At 45.5% G+C, this 18219-nt stretch overlaps 1 protein-coding gene across 1 annotated transcript; it reads right to left on the bottom strand.

The window, feature by feature from the left end:
- Positions 1 to 769: 769 nt before the first annotated feature.
- LOC115394041 (NACHT, LRR and PYD domains-containing protein 3-like) lies at positions 770 to 12792 on the bottom strand. The gene is made up of 13 exons (XM_030099168.1): positions 12608 to 12792; positions 10216 to 10339; positions 9670 to 9789; positions 9448 to 9581; positions 6085 to 7822; positions 4991 to 5164; positions 4480 to 4659; positions 4192 to 4365; positions 2871 to 3068; positions 2115 to 2279; positions 1851 to 2033; positions 1583 to 1756; positions 770 to 1429 (listed from the first exon to the last, which is right to left on the bottom strand). Exons 2-13 carry the CDS (start codon positions 10326 to 10328, stop codon positions 1261 to 1263), a joined length of 3522 nt encoding a protein of 1173 aa, XP_029955028.1. The 5' UTR covers positions 10329 to 10339; positions 12608 to 12792; the 3' UTR covers positions 770 to 1260.
- Between the last annotated feature and the right edge of the window lie 5427 nt (positions 12793 to 18219).

The following is an 18219-nucleotide window of genomic DNA, read 5'->3' as shown; positions in this document are numbered from 1 at the left end:
TCGGTAGAATGTTTCTTATTTTAGCTATGTTGCGCAAGTGGAAATATGCTGTTTTACAAGCCAGGTTGATGTGTGCTTTAAAGGAGATATCCTGATCAAATAAGATGGTGGGTCTTGGGCTAACTTAGAATCCATTACATTTTGGTGATGATCCGGATCAGTGTCTGGATCCAGGAATTTTTTAAAGGATTCTTTATCATTGAGAGATAGGGCAGTGTTAGACATAGTTGGGCAGGCCCGCTGACAGACGGGCCTGCCCCTGACGGCATGCGCACGCCGCGCCGCACGCCGCGCCGCAGCGCTCTGCTCCGATCACGATGTTGTTTTATTATATATGGTCTTCTTATTGTTGTTGGTGACTGATTTGAGCTGTGGCGGAGGTCTGCGCTCTCTGAGTGCCACATTCTAGTTTAAAATATAAATTCACATATATATATATATATATATATATATATATATATATATATATATATATATATATATAAGGTCCTTTCTTCTAGATTTCAATCATTATTCTTATTAAGATTTGCAGTATTATTTATTCTTTATTTGCACATTTCCTCACTTTTTGGCACCCCCCCGTGTTCTATAAGCCACTGTAACGCAACATTTCTCCACGGTGAGATAAAGTCTATACTACTCTATTTTTGAATTTGAAGTTTCACTGATTGAAGTCCTGCTCTTTTGATGTGACTCTCTGCTGTGATGCTTTTCGGTTTACCGAGTCAAGACTCAGTGGTAAACACCTCATGATAAAAAGGATGTTTGTGTTTTCAATGAATGACAAAAGTGTAGATGGAGACAATGATTGAGGGTGTGTGAATAACTGTGAATCACATGGTGCAACAATGATGATGGTATCAACAGATCAATAATCACCACAAAGTGTCCCTTTATTGTGGAAATGTGCTCACAACATGGAAATTCAGCATGACATGAAAACACATGAAGACAGAAACATGTCAGATGGAGCACTGAGAGCGACTCCACCTAGTGTCAGGTCCAGGACTCCTTCAGAGAGCAAACACGACATCAACGTGATCAATGTTTGACCTTCCCCACCACCAGTTTTGGTGGTCCAGTGTTCCCCAGCTTCCATGAAGGACCACCACTGTCAGACTGGCACACGGAGCCCGTGGCTCCTCTGATTGGCTGACTGTGTCCTCTGCTGTCCAATCTGGATCTTTGTTCTGACAGTGACTGTGTTGAGTACAGAACCTGCTGAAAGCAGCGTGGACTCACTCCAACCGTCTCCTGACCTCACAGTCTGAGGGGAAAACCCCCCATAAGATCACAAAGCTGCAGCCTCTCTGAACGCGACATGGAGAACCCAGTCACATCCAGAAATTTCAGATGGAGGGAGGTGTTGGACATGAGCGCAGAGACCAGAGAAGAGGAGCTGATCTTTGACAAGTCGCAGCTTAACAACCTGAATGAAGAGAGAAAACAGCAGAATAAATGAGCAGCTCCTGATCCATGAGGTGTTCTGTTACTGTGGATCTTCATCACACATCAGTTCATCTGTCACTGCAGGACCAGAGTCTCAGATCACAAACATTTCTACAACAGAGCGTCAACTGACCTCAGACTCTCCAGACGACAGAGTGGGCTCCGCAGAAATCCACACAGCTGCTGAAACGCTGAATCGTGCAGATGGTTGCAACTGAAGTTCAGATGTTTGAGGAGGGAGGGGTTGGACTTCAGAGCTGAGGCCACAGAATAACAGCTGATCGCTGACAAAAAGCAGCCGTCCAAACTGAATGGAGAGAAATAAGTGCGATTAGAGGGCAGAGTTTGATGCTGAGAACACACAGACTCTCACACACACACACACACACACACACACGTACCTCAGAGTCTCCAGAATACAGAGCGGACTCTCCAGAAAGCCACACAGCTGCTCAACTGCTGAATCTGGCAGACGGTTCCCATTCAGGTACAGATGTTTGAGCTGCTTCAGGAAGGAGGGGCTGGACGTCAGAGCTGAGACCACAGAACAACAGCTGATCTCTGACAACTTGCAGCTGTTCAAACTGAAAGGAGAGAAATAAGTGCGATTAGAGGACAGAGTCTGATGTTGAAGTAATTGAGAACTGAAGAAGGTTCAGACTCACTTCAGAGTCTCCAGACGACAGAGTGGACTCTCCAGGAATCCACACAGCTGCTCAGCTGCTGAATCCTGCAGATGGTTCATACGCAGGTTCAGATGTTTGAGGAACGAGGGGTTGGACTTCAGAGCTGAGGCCACAGAACAACAGCTGATCTCACAGGCCCTAAACCTGAATAAGGAGAGACAGAAGTGAGATCATGTCTTCCAGAGTCATGTCAGAGGTTGGTCTGGAGCCGGGGTCACCGATCCCAGTCCAGGAGAGCTCCAGTCCTGCTCCCGTCCTCACCAAGCTCAGAGTTTGTATCTTTTCTTTCTAGGTTTTCTAGAGCAGGGCGATGCATATGGGGGCATTATTGGAGCTAAACTACTTGTCACTGTGTTCAGCTCTGTTAAACATATGGTCGGTGGGGCAAACCTGGGACTCCAGAGTGTCCGGTGTGGCCTGAGAGGTGACTGTGCAGATAGTTGAGTCATTCTTCTGTTTCGCCGAGTACGGCTGCAATTTGAATTTACACTAAAACCTTTTCTTCTGGGTCTTTGCCGTCCGATCACAGCCCCACTAACTAACCTGTGATGACCTCTGGCTTTGGGACATGCCACTCAGCCCTATTTTCAATTAGAACACTCCATATTTGTCACAAACAAAATAAATAACATACTACACTGGAGTTGTTCAGCACGGTCTGCTGCCATCACTGTTGAGTTAAGTTTCACTGAAGCAGAAACAGAAAAGGAACCGCTGGCTCACTGGTTCACTCACATCAGAGTCTCCAGGCGACAGAGTGGACTCTCCAGAAATCCACACAGATGCTCAACTGCTGGATCCAGCTGCTTGGTTACATTGGGATCCAGCTGCTTGGTTACATTCAGCTCCAGATGTTTCAGATGGGAGGGGTTGGACTTCAGAGCTGAGGTCACGGAACAACAGCTGGTCTCTGACTGCAAGCAGCCAATCAACCTGAATAAAGAGAGGAAGACGAGTGATTAGACGACAGAGCCTGATGCTGAAGTCACTGAGAGCGGAAGAAGGTTCAGACTGGAAGAGTTTGGAAATGTAAAGTCCAAACAGCTGAGGAGCTCTCATCAACATGCTGCAGAGCTCAGCCCACTCTGTCCCTCCAACATCTGGATCACTACACATGTTGGACTACCAACTGAATGCATGCAGTTAATTACATTAGTTCTGACGCTGTGTTTTCATTCTTTTCTAAACGATTTAAAGTGTAAAACTCCTTTAATGTGGTCCAAGTGTGAATATTTCATTCCAGCCTTTTCAACAGACCTTAATGTAACCCCGGTTCACTATGACGTCTCCCTGTGGGACAAGGACACTTTCATATTTCCAGACATGCTAATCTCAGATCAGCCACACTGTAAGAACAATGAGAGAATAACAGCGCGCTGAGTGCATGACTGTCACTGACACTCCTGGCACAGGCCAAATCAAGCAGCAGCCTTGTCTCCAGAGACGGGTGCTGCAAGCCCACAACCTCCAGAGGTTCAGATGCAGTCGCAGAGAGCCCACCCATCATGGGAGGAACAAGGACCTGGAGACATGAAGCAGCCTGTTCCCCTTTCAGCAGCCAGGCACACCGGTTTGTGTGGAGGAGGCTTCTGGTTTGTCAGTCAAGTCAACATTTGTCAACTAAATATGTTTGATTGTAAGTAGGAGTTGAAATGAGTAGTTAATCATATTTAGACTGATCAGGCGGATCCTTGTCTTCCATTTCTTTTTCATGAGAAGGTAGGAAGTCCAAGGAACTGAAAGAAGAGCCAGGGTTGCTATTCTCACTGATTTCATCTTTGTTCTTTTGGAGAGCTGAGTTGATGTGAACACCAAACCGAAGCAGAGCCCAGTGGGAGGGGGACACGACAACAGCCACTACTTGACATGAAGCTGATCAGTCAAGCATTTTTGGCAGTTTGGAGCTCCACCTGGGAGGTCCGCAACAACCTGATCAGGGAGAGATCAGCCTGGATCTCTCCTTGATCTCTCAGTGTGGATCACTTACAGATCAGCTTCATGTCTGGATTTCAGTGTCAACACAACTTTCACCGGACTAATGGACTGCCTGACTCACCCCAGAGTCTCCAGAACACAGAGTGGATTCTGCAGCAAACCACACAGCTGCTCCACGGCTGAATCCGGCAGCTCGTTTTGAGCCAGGTTCAGATGTTTGAGGAGGGAGGGGTTGGACGTCAGAGCTGAGACCAGAGAAGAGCAGCTGGTCTCTGACAACCAGCATCTCATCAAACTGAATAAAGACAGAAAGAAGTGAGATCAGAGGTTGACGTTGAAGCCATTGACACAATTCAACAGAATAAATCGCAGATCTGAATTGTCCACCATGAAGTCCACCCACACTCACATTAGAGTCTCCAGAACGCAGAGTGGACTCTCCAGAACACCACGCAGCCGCTCAATGGCTGAATCGTTCAGCCTGTTAAAACTCAGGTCCAGATGTTTCAGGTGTTTCAGGAGGGAGGGGTTGGACTTCAGAGTGGAAAGAGGAGGACAGCTGGGGTCTGGAATCCTGCAGCGGAACAACCTGAAAAGAAGAGAGAGAAAAGTGATGTTAGGAGACAAAGTTTAGATGTTGAAGACACAGAGCTGAAGGATCGATTCGGACTGAAGGAGCTTAGACATCAGAGATGCACCATATATTAGAGTTGATATTACAAATATCGGCCATAACCACAATAATATCAGACATCAGTGAAAATGTTCATATCAGTCCCTAGGAAAAGTTCAAACAGCTGAAGAGCTCTCATCAACATGCTGCAGGCAGAGCTCAGTCCTCCTCTGTCCCTCCAACATCTGGATTCCTCCTCAACTCCTCCCACTCATTTCACTCCCTAGCCCTAACACAGTGGACTGACCCCAGAGTCTCCAGTTTACAGTTTGGACTCTCCAGTCCAGCACAGAGGACATTCGTGAGCGGGTCCAGCAGGTAGGAGCTCTTCAGGTCCAGATGTTTCAGATGGGAGGAGTCGCACTTCAGAACTGTGGCGATCGCTTCATATTGACAAATAGGGAGGACAAAGTCATTAACGCTGAAACGAGACACAGAGAGGACAGGACATGATGAGCTGCAGCTGTCAATCAAACTCTGATAGACAGTTCTTTGTTAAAAATGACATTTTAAATCTTTCTACCCTGATGGTTCACGCAGTGTGATTTAAGTCCCATGTGATCTGTACACCATTCAGGTAACTACATTGAATGCAAAACCCCGTTATCCTTGGCAGGGCTCTCCCACATCCTGTCAATTCAGACAGGGCCATCAGACTCAACATCTATGTCAAACTAAATGTAATGTACACTAGCTGACTGATGCAGGACTGACTAGACAGCATTTGGACAATAAACTAATTACGTAGCTGCGCTAAGCGTGGGTCAGTCTCAGCTGAATATGTTGCGTTTCACAGCAACGGTGTTGCCAGTGTGCCCTGGTTAGGCACTGATGTCCGCTTTACACCTTCTGCTTCAAGGCTCTCACTGCCCCTCCTCACCAGGACCAACCCCACATCATGGGAAGTTTGGACGTTTGGCAGTGGTGAATAAGATGATACTCGTACAACACCGAGGAACTACTACAATAAACACGACCATGCAAATGGAACATGAACCTCTGATTTAGCAGAATATTTTGATTCCAGGATTAAAATATGTTAGAAAGAAGTCAGTGATTAAGTCTGTTTCCAAATAGGGCAAGTCTTTGTGATTTCATTGCAAAGTGCAGTATTTCTGTATACTCAATGGTGGCCATCTTGAAAAATGTCCACCACCATAGACTTTTAAGTAGCTAATGTGTTTTATCAAAAGAGCAATCCCCAAGGAGGACGAGTGCCAATTTTGGCGCTTGTTTCCAGAAACAATTCTCCTGAAATTTGCAGTCATCTACTCCACTAGTACAGGAACTACTTTGTCCAAACATGACTGAGACACTGATCATGAAGACATGCGGACTCACAAAGCCTTTCTGCAGTTCTTCATAGTTGACATAAGGCTCAATCTTCCCGCTATTGATGCGTTGTACTCCTTCAGGTGAAACTCGTCCAGGACCAGGCCGTACGTCTGCATGATGCAGGCCAGAGCTGAGCAGTGGCTGTCAGGGAATTCCCTGTCGGAGACTTTCTCCGACTTCAGGAACTCCTGGATCTGCTGATGGACTGACAGCTCCTCCATCTCCGTCACACAGTGGAAGATCTTCATTCTGCTGTCAAGAGATGTTTCATCACTGCTGATCTCCTTCAGCTTCTTCATCACTCTCCGGACGGTTTCTGGACTGCTCCTTGTCCGACCCAGCAGGAATTTTAAGTGTCTCCAGTTGGATCTCAGAGCGAGGCCATGAAGCAAACGGACAAACAGGTCCAGGATGCCGTTCTGACTTCTGAGGCATTTCAGCACCATGATCTCCAGGAAGTTGTTCAGAGAAGGGAAGTCGTGATCATCCCCTGCCAGGACGGTAAGAGGTATACATTTCTTCTTGTAGGCCAACCAGAAGAACATGTCGACCGCAGCCAGAAACTCCTGAATGCTCAGCAGGATCTGAGTACAAACTGAGTACAGAGAGACTTTGCTCACATCCAGGCCGCACCGCTCTAGGACTTGCTGGAGCGTGACCTTTCCATCCTCCAGATGTTCAAACTCCATCCTGCTGAGGTTCAGAAGAAGCTCGCCGTCAGCCTCCGTCAGCTCCTGTGGACCCGTCTCATGTCCTTCATGGTGCTGGAGCTGCTTTCTCTGCATCTGAATCAGGGTAAAGTGGGTATACATGTCAGCCAGGGTCCGGGGCAGCTCTCCTCTCGGCTCTGTGCTCAACATGTGCTCCAGAACTGTGGCAGTGATCCAGCAGAAGACTGGGATTCCACACATGATGTGGAGGCTCCTGGAGGTCTGGATGTGGGAGATGACTCTTTTGCGCAGCTTGTTTTTACTCAGCCTCTTCCTGAAGTACTCCTCCTTCTGGGCGTCAGTGAAGCCTCGCACTTCTGTCAGTCTGTCCACACATGCTGGAGGGATCTGATGGGCCGCCGCCGGTCGGGAAGTGATCCAGACCCGAGCCGAGGGCAGCAGATCCCCCTGGATGAGGTTAGTGAGCAGCTCGCCGACTGAAGACTGCTGGGAGATGTCAAGCAGCCGCCGGCTGCCGCTGAAGTCCAGAGAAAGTCTGCTTTCATCCAGACCGTCAAAGATGAAGAGCAGCTTGCAGACGGCCAGCTCCTCTGCCGTCAGCTTCTGGAGCGTGGGATGGAAAACAGCCAGCAGCGAGAGGAGGCTGTACGGCCGCTCTCCCAGCAGGTTCAGCTCCCTGAAGGAGAGCACCACCAGCACCCCCACATCCTGGTTCTCCAGGCCCTCGGCCCAGTCCAGACTGAACTTGTGCACCAAGAAGGTTTTTCCGCTGCCGGCCACGCCGCTGGTCACAACCACTCGGATGTGTGTGTGCTGCTGGGCCGAGGCTCTGAAGATGTCCTGAACCCTGATGGCAGTGTGACGGAGGCTCTCCTTCCTGGAAGCCGTCTCCAGCTGCTTCAGCTCCGGCTCCCTCTGAAGCTCCTCACTGAGTCCCTCTGTGATGTGGAGCTCAGTGTAGATCCTGCTGAGAGGCCTTCCTCCTCCTGCTGCATCACTGCCTTCAGTCACACGTTCACATCTCCTCCTCAGACTCTTCTTATGCTCTTGGAGAAGCTGCTGCAGACCCACACCTGCTCAGAGACAAAGACAACAATCAGACAACGCACAAACAACCTGCTCTCATCACTCTACAACTTGGAATGATTCCATCCAATATTCTGGATCACGATCAGGTTTGGTATGGGGCAAAACGTCTGGAACCTCAAGGCTCTGGTATCGATTAGGGGTGCCAACGTCGAGACATGTAAACACACTGACAATAAATCAGAACCGTTTAGAAAAATCAATAACTGTGCTCATGTCATTTTTCTCCTCGTTCTTTTTTTGCCAATGAACAATGTTTTTTGGGGTGATGTTTCCTGAAAGCTTCAGATCATAACATTAGCAAACTAAATGTTCCCTCTAGTGCAGTTATCCACATACATGACAGATATGCGGCACAATGGCACATCGATTAAAAAAAAAAACAAAAAAACACAAACACACAGCCAGAGTTGCATTCAAGTTGACTTTTAGATGCGATGGCAGCTTTTCAAACAAACTGGACATACTGCTGGGTGGAGGCTGTGTCAGGAAAAGCTGGTTGACAACAGCAGAGACACTGCTGCCGGCAGCAGTGCTACAGCTAGCTAGCGCCAGCAGTTCACAAACAAGCATGCCAGGTTTTACAGGAAACACATCTTAGGAATGTGACAAAACAGTGAGCATATCAGCAACTTAACCCTGTGAGACCCATGGTGTCCTGGAGACATCATCTGGTTTAGGTACTGAAAAAAACAGCAGCACGTTTTTTTCCCTAAAAGGGAAATGGTTGCATTTTCCAGGGGGAGATGACAATAATCAGGAAGATGAGGCGTGATAATCCCCATTGGGTTGATAAGTGGAGAGAATAACAGGCTGCCCAGACACTATTGTATGAATCTGGTTGAATGGATCAGTGAGAGGAGGATGTCTTTGAATGGAAACTAGTCTGGAGACGACAGATACTCATTCACATGTATGACTAACGTACACATTTCTTGATTCTGTTTTTTCTCTCTTCAGAATGCCACCAGGAGAAGTGTTCTCTGCAGAGAGCAGGATGTGACCGATTCCATCACAAAACGGGAGAGGGACTTTGAGGGACTCAACTCTGCAAATGACCCCCCTGGCTGTTTTGTATTTGTTCAAACAGTGTGATTATAAACGGAAACTGCTCTTAAAGCCCAAAGCCGCAATATTACATCATATCCCGAAAAAGTCACTGCAACGTATATTTTTGGGGAACTTCTTCTCTTTCTCATTCAGATGTTCTCTGAAGCTTCATTTAAAAGATTGAAAAAATGTGCATAATTTTGCACCCTGAAACACCCAATGTGGCCTTCAGACAGCACCCTGAAACTTTCCCAAAACATAAAAATGTTGAAAACACTTTCATTTCTTCTTCAGAGGCCCCACAACATCACCTCAGAGGTCAAATTTTTTTGCACACGTACGTCTATACTTGGGTTTTGAAGCGTTAATAGCTGAAATGGTGGCCCTTTTGTCTGATAACTACCAGAACAGCTTTGATTTAAAAGGGATTATGAGGGACTATATTTTAATAGACACAGGGCCCTCTAGTGGTCATATTGTGCAACTGCCATAGAAAACAATGAAAAAGCAGAAAGGAGCCGTCCCTATCTACAGCACAACACCAAGTCCAGGAAACTCTTACTCTGAGCAGCTCTTCTTCCAGATCTTTCTGCACACTGAGGACAGCCGGAGGCTCCTGATGAAGAACCCTGGTCCCAGTGTGAGCTGCTGCACTGTCTGCAGGCCTGGTGTCCCACATCACTCGTCCTCTTCTCTCTGTGGACACCAAGCAACATTTACTCTGAGCAACACATCAAGACCATTCTGGTTTTAGAGACATAAGAGGAAACAAAGAGCTTCTTACTTTGAGCCTGAAGGTCCGCTTTCACCACTGAAGTCTGCTGGACGATCTTGGGGCCGATCTCTTTTCAGAGACGACCTGCTGGATGCTGAACACTCTGCTCTGTGTCTCACTTTCTGACCTCTGCAAACACAAACAGAAACTGTCTAAAAGGTTCTTCCACACTTTTAGCTGTAACTGTAAATCTCTACAACTTACATTCAGAAATTTTACAAACAGTAAGTTGGAAACAAAGTGAAAGCTCCGTCAGACTTCAGGCTGAGATCATGTGTTTCACACTACTTCAAATATCACTTCACCTGGGAGCAAGTTCAACTTCAGCAAAGACTCAAATGTGAAGACATCAAGCAGAGTTGCGTGATGGGAGAATGAAAACGGCCGTGATGTGATGTGACTTTGAAGAGAGGTCAGAGGGATTTTCTAATGAAGCTCTGACTTTTCACCATTGAAGGTTGGAAAAGTTGAGAGAAGAAACATGTTGGATGAGGAGGCGAAGGCGTTTCCCTCTGCTGCACTTCCACTCGCTTCACAGCTGAAACTCGGTCTTACTTTGAGTCTGAGGCTCCAGGTTCAGTCCCGTAGACGAGAGGAACATCTTTGGATCGGCCACTCTTCATGGACAGAGAGTCAGCTCCGTCCTCCTCTTCCTCCTCATTCAGCATCTTCAGACATCCTGAGAGAGAAAAACCACAGACTGTCAGCTCTCGTTCTCAAACTGAAGGCTCGTCTCGCCGTTCCTCTCATGCTCCATTTTGGGCTCATCATGACGGCACACCTTCAGCACATACGCCCTGGCCCACATCCAGACAACCAAGCTGCATGCATCACTGACGGCGCCGTTTGTCAACAAGGATGGGTGGAACAATGCACATGCGTAGAACGCGCATCGACGTCAACTCAGATTGTAATACGGTCAATGGACGACGCTTAGAGTGCTTTGCTCAGCGGTTCGCAGACGGGTCTAAAGCGGTGTACTGACACACAATGTGGAAAGAATGGGACAAAGGGGAAAACGTGCTTCCACGTGCAGAGCGGCTGTTTGTCCATTATCTGTTGAACAAAGTTCATGTCTCACCTAAAATGTCCAACAAGTTTTTACTTCAATATTTAGTCCAGAAAATACTTTTCTTTGAACTCTCCCATATGACACTGATGAATCGGAAGCGAATTGCACAATGGTGTGTTGTGCAGAGTTATGCCTGCACACCAAGCTCTGCCACAACAGAACCTGTGAAGCACTGTCCTATTTTCCACAGCACAGCACACCTTGGATATTAAGAGACATGGCAAGCACTTCATTGGCGCTTCATCTGAAGAGAACTTTACAGGGCTTCTATAAATTTCCATATAAATTAAAGACTTTTGAAGACTTCTTAGAACAGAACTTAATGAATATTTCACAGCCATACTGGAAAAAAAGAGTAATTCCTAGAATGTTGGGATGATTTCTGATGTGATTCCAGTGCCTTGATTTCCATTTTTCAGAGTTGAACTGATTCCTTGCACAAGGTGCAACGAGCTTCAAACACATTCCTGCCTGCTTTCTTACAACCGGGCAGTATTAAATTGACACTTCGCTTGATTGATTGGTCCAGTGTTCCATATCAAGCTGCAACCATGTTAACTGGTGACTGGATGCCTCTAGCATGCATTGTTACTTTGAGCAACAACAGATGCTGAAAAGCCGACTGAAATCCAGAGCTGCAGTGTTGAAAATCTGGCACAGCAACAGGAAAAATGCAGACACGGCTTCTTCCCATAAACACCACTGTGAATCATTTCTGTTGTCAGTAGATTTTTGAGCAGTTTACGAACCGTTTGTCGCTACAAAGCTCGGGATTGTGGGATCACGCAATGTCACTCAGGGGGCGGGGCTCGAACGCTGGTCAAATCTGCCGTGAAGCTGGATCAACCTGTGACTGCGGTCGGTGTGTTGATCTGTTAGATCCAGCATTTGGTGTTGATGAGGAAAGCATAGCTGTCATCTGAAGGGAAAAGGCCCAATGTCTGATGGAGCATTGTGGTCCGTAAAATGGCATCAGAAATAATCCATCATATATCTTATTTTGACATATTTTCGTTCCAAAAATGCTTTAGACAAAATCAGCCTTTAGTAGTCATAAATGTAAATTCTACTTCATGTCATATAGGCATGTAATGTGTGAGCATGTGTGTGTGTGTGCCAGGTGTAGAAGTTTTGTGTAATTCTATCACATTCACCACCAACTGACCCCCACACCCCCTGTGAACCGCCTCCGCCCGCCAGGATCAGTCACAGGTTGTGAGGCTGACTACCTGCCGCTGTTTCCAGCCCTCCTCCCTCTCCACACCACACAAAACCATCTGTTTTCTCCCAGGGGTCCCTCAGAAGGACTCAAACAATGTAGTACATCTGCCAGGCCTTTAGGTGGCGCTGTGACCAACATAAAAATACACCAAAGACGAAAAAGTCGAGCTTGCAACGTTCAGCTCATGTGTTGTAAACAAACAACACAAGAAGTTATCGCCTTAAACCAAAAGGCACGAGGAGCTTCTGATAACTTTAACATGGAGCCCAGCCCATGAAAACCACTCGATTCACGGTCCAACTCGGTGACTTCCGCCTGAAACTGGGACTTGGAGCCTTTTTGGATTTGGACGGCTAACGGGCGTGTTTGTGATTAGTGTTGGGCTCCAGAGGTGGCTCCCCCTGTGCTCACTGGTCGCAGTATTTGTAGAGTTGCAGACTTGTGACCCTTCTTTAGCTGTAGTTTACATTCTCCACCTCCATTCCTCTGGAGATGAGCACCCTGTTTTCTGGGCCAAGATGACTTCTACAGTGTTTTCAAAGGCAGTCAATGCAAACACGCGCTGACTGGCAACAGCAGCGGCTCTCATTCAGATAAGCTCTTACAGTGTTTTGTAGTGACTGTTAAACGCGATTTGAACAAGTATCTCTCACCCTGTGAGGGAGCTCCCGCTCCTACATGCAGACCTCGGCCACACGGAACGTGATGAAATAAACCTGCAGTGAGCTGCAGAACCTCATCCTCTCCTCCGTCTGACGGGGTCTCTTTCCACTGCGCCAACGCTTCAGGACGCTGCCAAAGAAGGTTTATCTGCACCCTGTCCGCCGACTTCCGCCCTCCGTCCTGGCGTCGCACGACTAATACGTCATACGAGCGCCGACCCGACCCGCCGAAAAAAAAAAGAATAAATACATTTATATTACATTATTATTATTATTATGGCACAGTAATATGATTACAATGTCACGTAGGCAACAAAATAAATGGCAAAATCAACAAAAGGATAGAAAGTAAAACCAAGAAAGAGAGAGAGAAAAAAGAGAATAAATAAGGAAACACTAGGGGTTAGTGGTAACAATGGTCAGTGTGCTTTTCAGCTCCTGTCAGTAACAGTAAAAGACTAATTGGACATCCCTGTTTTATTCCTCTGTTAATTAAGAATCTCAGGCATTTGGCATTCCTTGTGGAAATAGGACTGTGCCATTGGCACGCTTGTCAATCAATTTAACAAAATTAATAAAGTCTTTTCCATCACCAAGCTTTCAAGGTGCCAAAAATGCATGTGCGTTCAACTGTGTCAAATGCTAAACAGTCTAAAAATAAAATAAAATCATCACCCTCAATCAATTGATTGCATTCTATTAAATCAAACACAAGCCTTATGTTACTATGAATTGATCTTCCTTTTAAAAATCCAGATTGTGTCTGAGATGACTTTTGTGATGCCAGATTTCAAAAGATCAGCATATAAATGAGTTAGAATTTTATAATCATTATTGAGCAAAGTTATAGGTCTAAGATTGCCAATTAGTTTTGAATCTTCGCCAGACTTGGAATCAGAGTGATCGTTCCCAATTTCATTGTAGCTGGAAGAGTGTTTTATTCAAATATTTCTTTTAACAAATGGAGAAAAACATCTTCAAGTGAAGCATTTCAAGGCTTTTTCTACTTCAACCATATTAATTTCTTCCTCACATCTGCTTTTGAAACGATTGTGCACCCCGGGGACCCAGTTCCAGACGATCCACGGTAGAATTCGAACTTCTCTTTACAAATCAAACTTTGGTCAGTTCATTCTAGAATATGTTGTTATTGCATTCCATTCTTGTCTTCTTTTATCCAATCTACAAAATATGCCAAACTTTTCCCTCCTTCTGTCCACTTAGCTCTTTACCTGATATACAGTAGGCTATTTTTGGCTTTGAAAATGTAAATTTTATCTAATGGGGATCGTAAAAGGAAACGTTTTTGTTTTTCATCCTCATTGAAATTGAAATCTATTGAGTTTTATGATTCATAAACCATTTATCTCTATAAGTTTTAAGATTTAAATCTGTGGTAATGTCATTTTTAATCGTAATCATTTCTTGGCAGAAGGGTTGACTTTTCAGAAGACTTGAGTTAAATTTCCTAATCCTTCTTTAAAACACCTATCTGCAGATATAAACTCCAGTTTAATCATGCAGTGATCAGTTGGAGGAGCAGTGGAGATTGGAGAAATTGACTCGAGTCCAAGAATATCTGACATTATAGCCAAAATCAGTTCATTACCAGATTGTAATCGTTCTTCTGTGATTTCTGAAAACATTTTTTGTTCAGGTTCAAGTTATTGCATCCATAAATATTTCAGAGGAATTAGAGAATCGTTGTTTGTAGGGCTGAACGATATGGGCAAAATTTCATATCTCGATATCCATGCCAGATATCTCGATATCGATACATTACAATGGATTCAGTGAAAGTTGAGCATTTTTCAGAAAAATAAAAACATCATAATACAAAAGGATGTAAAAAAAAATGCAGTTTTATTCATGAGAACTCACTGCCACTACCACCAAACTCATTTGTGCAGATTCTGCAACTGCCCTCTGCCATCAGCTGTCAACCAGTAAACGAGGTTTGTGATTGGCTGGCCTGACCTGTGCATGGGCGAGCTGACATGCAGGGCAAGCAGGGGAAATCTTGATATCGTTGATTTTGAGAAACTAATGTCCTGAATGTTCATATCCCGATATCGATATAACAACGATACATCGTTCAGCCCTAGCTGTTTGCTTCAAAGACACAAATTATGCAGTAGCTGAAAGGATCTGTGGATAAAATGTTACCTGGGAAGTGGTTTAAGAAAATAGCGACACCTGCTGATCTATTTGTTTCATGACAAGAATCCATTTTGTCACCTCATTGATTTGACCAGATTATTTTTGTCTGTCATTCGAATGCATGTCTTGAAGAAGAAAACATCATGCTTTAGTTTTCTCTTCACCAAGCTGTAAAACCCCAAGTGTCAAGTGAAACAAAAGAGAATTGAGAAGTGAAAAAAAAGAGAAAAAAAGGATGAGTTTAAATGTAAAGTGTTGACTCTCATTAGAAAAAACACTGTTGCACGGCCCCTAAGTTACTCAATTGAATACCGAAAATAGTAAAATTGTTCTTTCAACCTGCTCAAAAAAATGACTTCAGTGAACAAAATAAAGTTTGGGGAATAGAAATTATCAGCATAAAGATTTTGCAAAAATTATGCAACATAACATTTTTCTATCAGATGACATTCAAACTGTGGTCCCAATAAAGTGTATTAAACCTAACTTAACTGCAGCATGTTAATATTGATTTCCCTTTTTTCAATTCTCTTCTTTCCTCCCTTTCAAAACAGCAATCCGATAAATATGCAATTATTTATTCATCTCAAACCAGATGGAGATCTTAACAAGGAATCTTGTTCATTCCCCTTTTCTCATTAAAGGACAACTTCGGTTTTTTGACATCTGAACCTTATTTCTAGGTGTGTCATGCTCATATACTCACTCGGACCAACATCGTGCAGCTCGGAGTCCTTCAGAAGTTATTCAGATCCAACCGATGTAGCCGCACTTAGCGGGGGCCACGGCAATGGAACTTCAGCGCGGGACATAATCTCTGCAAAGTCGCTCATTTCGGCTATATTTCTTCATCCATCGCCAGTGTTATCATAAAGTCAGCTCGTCTACCGTCTTCAGGTGGGTCAGCTGACAGTTTTCACTAACTTAGCCACAATTAGCTCGGATGGGAATGTTGCGGAGCTCCTCTCCCCAGCAGAGAGGCACTTTGAGTCGGCCTCGGCTGTCACGGTGCCCCGGCGTCTGACTTCCAGGAGCCGAGTTGGAAAATGGCCCTCAGCTCCGGACACCGGCGAAGACGCAAGGCTCGCGCGCTGCCGCTGGGCCGCTGGATGTCTCTCCTCGCCGGGAGGAAGCGTATCTCTGCTCCCCGGCGGATGCGCGCTCCGCGACGGTCCGCCGCGCCGCGGCCGGAGCTCTCACCTCAGCGGGAGAATCCAGATCTCCGCTCCCCGGCGGATGCGCGCTCCGGGCCGTCGCGCGTCCCGCGGACGGCCCGCCGCACCGCAGCCGGAGCTCTCTCCTCGCCGGGAGGAAGCGTCTCTCCGCTCCCCGGCGGATGCGCGCTCCACGCCGGCCGCGGGACGCGCGATGGCCGGAACGCTCTCCTCGCCGGGAGAATCCAGATTTCCGCCGCCCGGCGGATGCGCGCTCCGAGCCAGGCCGCGGGACACCGCTGGAGGCCCCCCTTCCGACCGAAAGGCAACCCAGCGCCGATGGAGGAAAAATACAGCCGAAATGAGCGACTTTGCAGAGATTATGTCCCGCGCTGAAGCTCCCCTGCCGTGGCCCCCGCTAAGTGCAGCTACATCGGTTGGATCTAAATAACTTCTGAAGGACTCCGAGCAGCACCATGTTTGTCTGAGTGAGTATATGAGCATGACACACCTAGAAATAAGGTCCAGATGTCAAAAAACCAAAGTTGCCCTTTAAGTATCACGGGAAGAAAAAATAAGCACAAAGTCTCAAGATAAAAAAATTCATGGACATGGAAGGATGGATGGAAATATAATTCTAATATAATTCTAATTCTAATTTTTGTAAATGTAAATCTTATATCTTTGATTAAAAAAAAAGCTAATCTTAACTGTAGTCAAACAGGAAGAGAAGAATATCAGCTCAAAATGAATAAAGACACTGTAGCCAAAATATGGAAAATATAGTTATTTTGTTCAAATGTTCAAAGAATGTCTCTCTGCTTTTCAAATGCTTTTGATTATATGGTTCAATAAATGTGCCTAAAATGCAGGCAATATTCCAGGAACATTTCCTGAAAAGAAATACTAGTTTTTGTTTTGTTTTGATGATGGATGTCTGTTATAGGAGTACAACGGTTTGGTTACTACAACTGCTATTGCAAAAATGATTTTTTTTTTTTAGAATACTTTATTGTACATTTTCAGAAGACAAACATCACAATACATAATCAAAAAACAAAAACAAACACAAATTCAAAATCACAAGATAACACAAAAAGTAAAAACTAAGACCAAACAGAACACAAAAATCTACTCTATTTGCAATTGTAATCAGTTTGTCCAGCCGATTGCTGTCTCTTTTTGTCATACTGCCGCCCCAACAGACAACCCCAAAGAAAACAGCACTTGCAACAACAGACTGGTAGAAAATGTCCAGCATGTCACCACACACGTCAAAGGATTTAAGTCTCCTCAGGAAAAACAGCCTGCTCTGTCCTTTCTTATACAGGTCCGAGCTGCTCTGACCAGTCCAGTTTGTGGTCAAGGTGCACACCCAAGTATTTGTAGGTGTGAACAACCTCAATACTCTCTCCGTCGATGATGACAGGTTGATGAGAGGCTTCCTGCCAAAGTCAATGATCAACTCCTTCGTCTTAGAGGAGTTCAGAATAAGACCGTTGTCCCTGCTCCAGGTGGTGAATCCCGTGATGAGCTCCCTGGACTCTTTTTCATCCCTACCCTTCACACATGCGACAATGATTTCAACAGAAAAAAAAAAAAAACATTTTTTCTCAAGGGAAACTTTTGGTTTTAACCCCTGGAATCTATGCAAAGTATGTTGGTTTCATTTTCTCCCTCTTGCAGGAGTGTAAGCTGGATGTGAGAGTCACAGGCCAAGTCCACAAGGAAAGACAAAGTGAGAAGCCTGTGAACAAAGTCTTTCAGCCACTGGAAAACAGAAGCTAGGTAGGAGTCACCCGCGTCAAGGACAACACAAATAATCTGCCCTCGTCGACGTGCTTAAAACTGCCTGTGAAAGCCAAGCAATGTCAACTTCATCCAAGGCTTTGTTAGGAAACATAACTGGCAATTACTCAGGATGCCTATATTTGACAGGCAAGCTGAGGAAATGTAACAAACTAAAAACCAGAAAAAAACCTGGGAAAAAACTAGGAAAAACCTAACAGATAGCCATGAGTAATAGCACCCCACAGGATCAGACAGTGACTGTGTCTGCATGCAGAATATGAAAAGTGCAGAGGGTTGAAAGACGAGTCTGATCATGCAGACGTGACAGTGATCCTGAAATAAGACGTCTGACCTCTGTGAAGGTCAGAGGGGGCAGAGGCTGGCAGAGGGTCGACCGGCAGCATATCGCTGCATCCTGGTGAAGTAAGGAGTCTGTGGATGACGTCTTGGGGGAACAGAACTTCCCCCACATCTTTTGTCTCGTATAATGAATTCTAT

This window comes from Salarias fasciatus, chromosome 1 (genome assembly GCF_902148845.1).
Source record: "Salarias fasciatus chromosome 1, fSalaFa1.1, whole genome shotgun sequence".
NCBI classification, from domain to species: Eukaryota; Metazoa; Chordata; class Actinopteri; order Blenniiformes; family Blenniidae; genus Salarias; species Salarias fasciatus.
The sequence above is the reverse complement of the archived record's forward strand: the minus strand, read 5'-3'. Positions and strand labels throughout refer to the sequence as shown.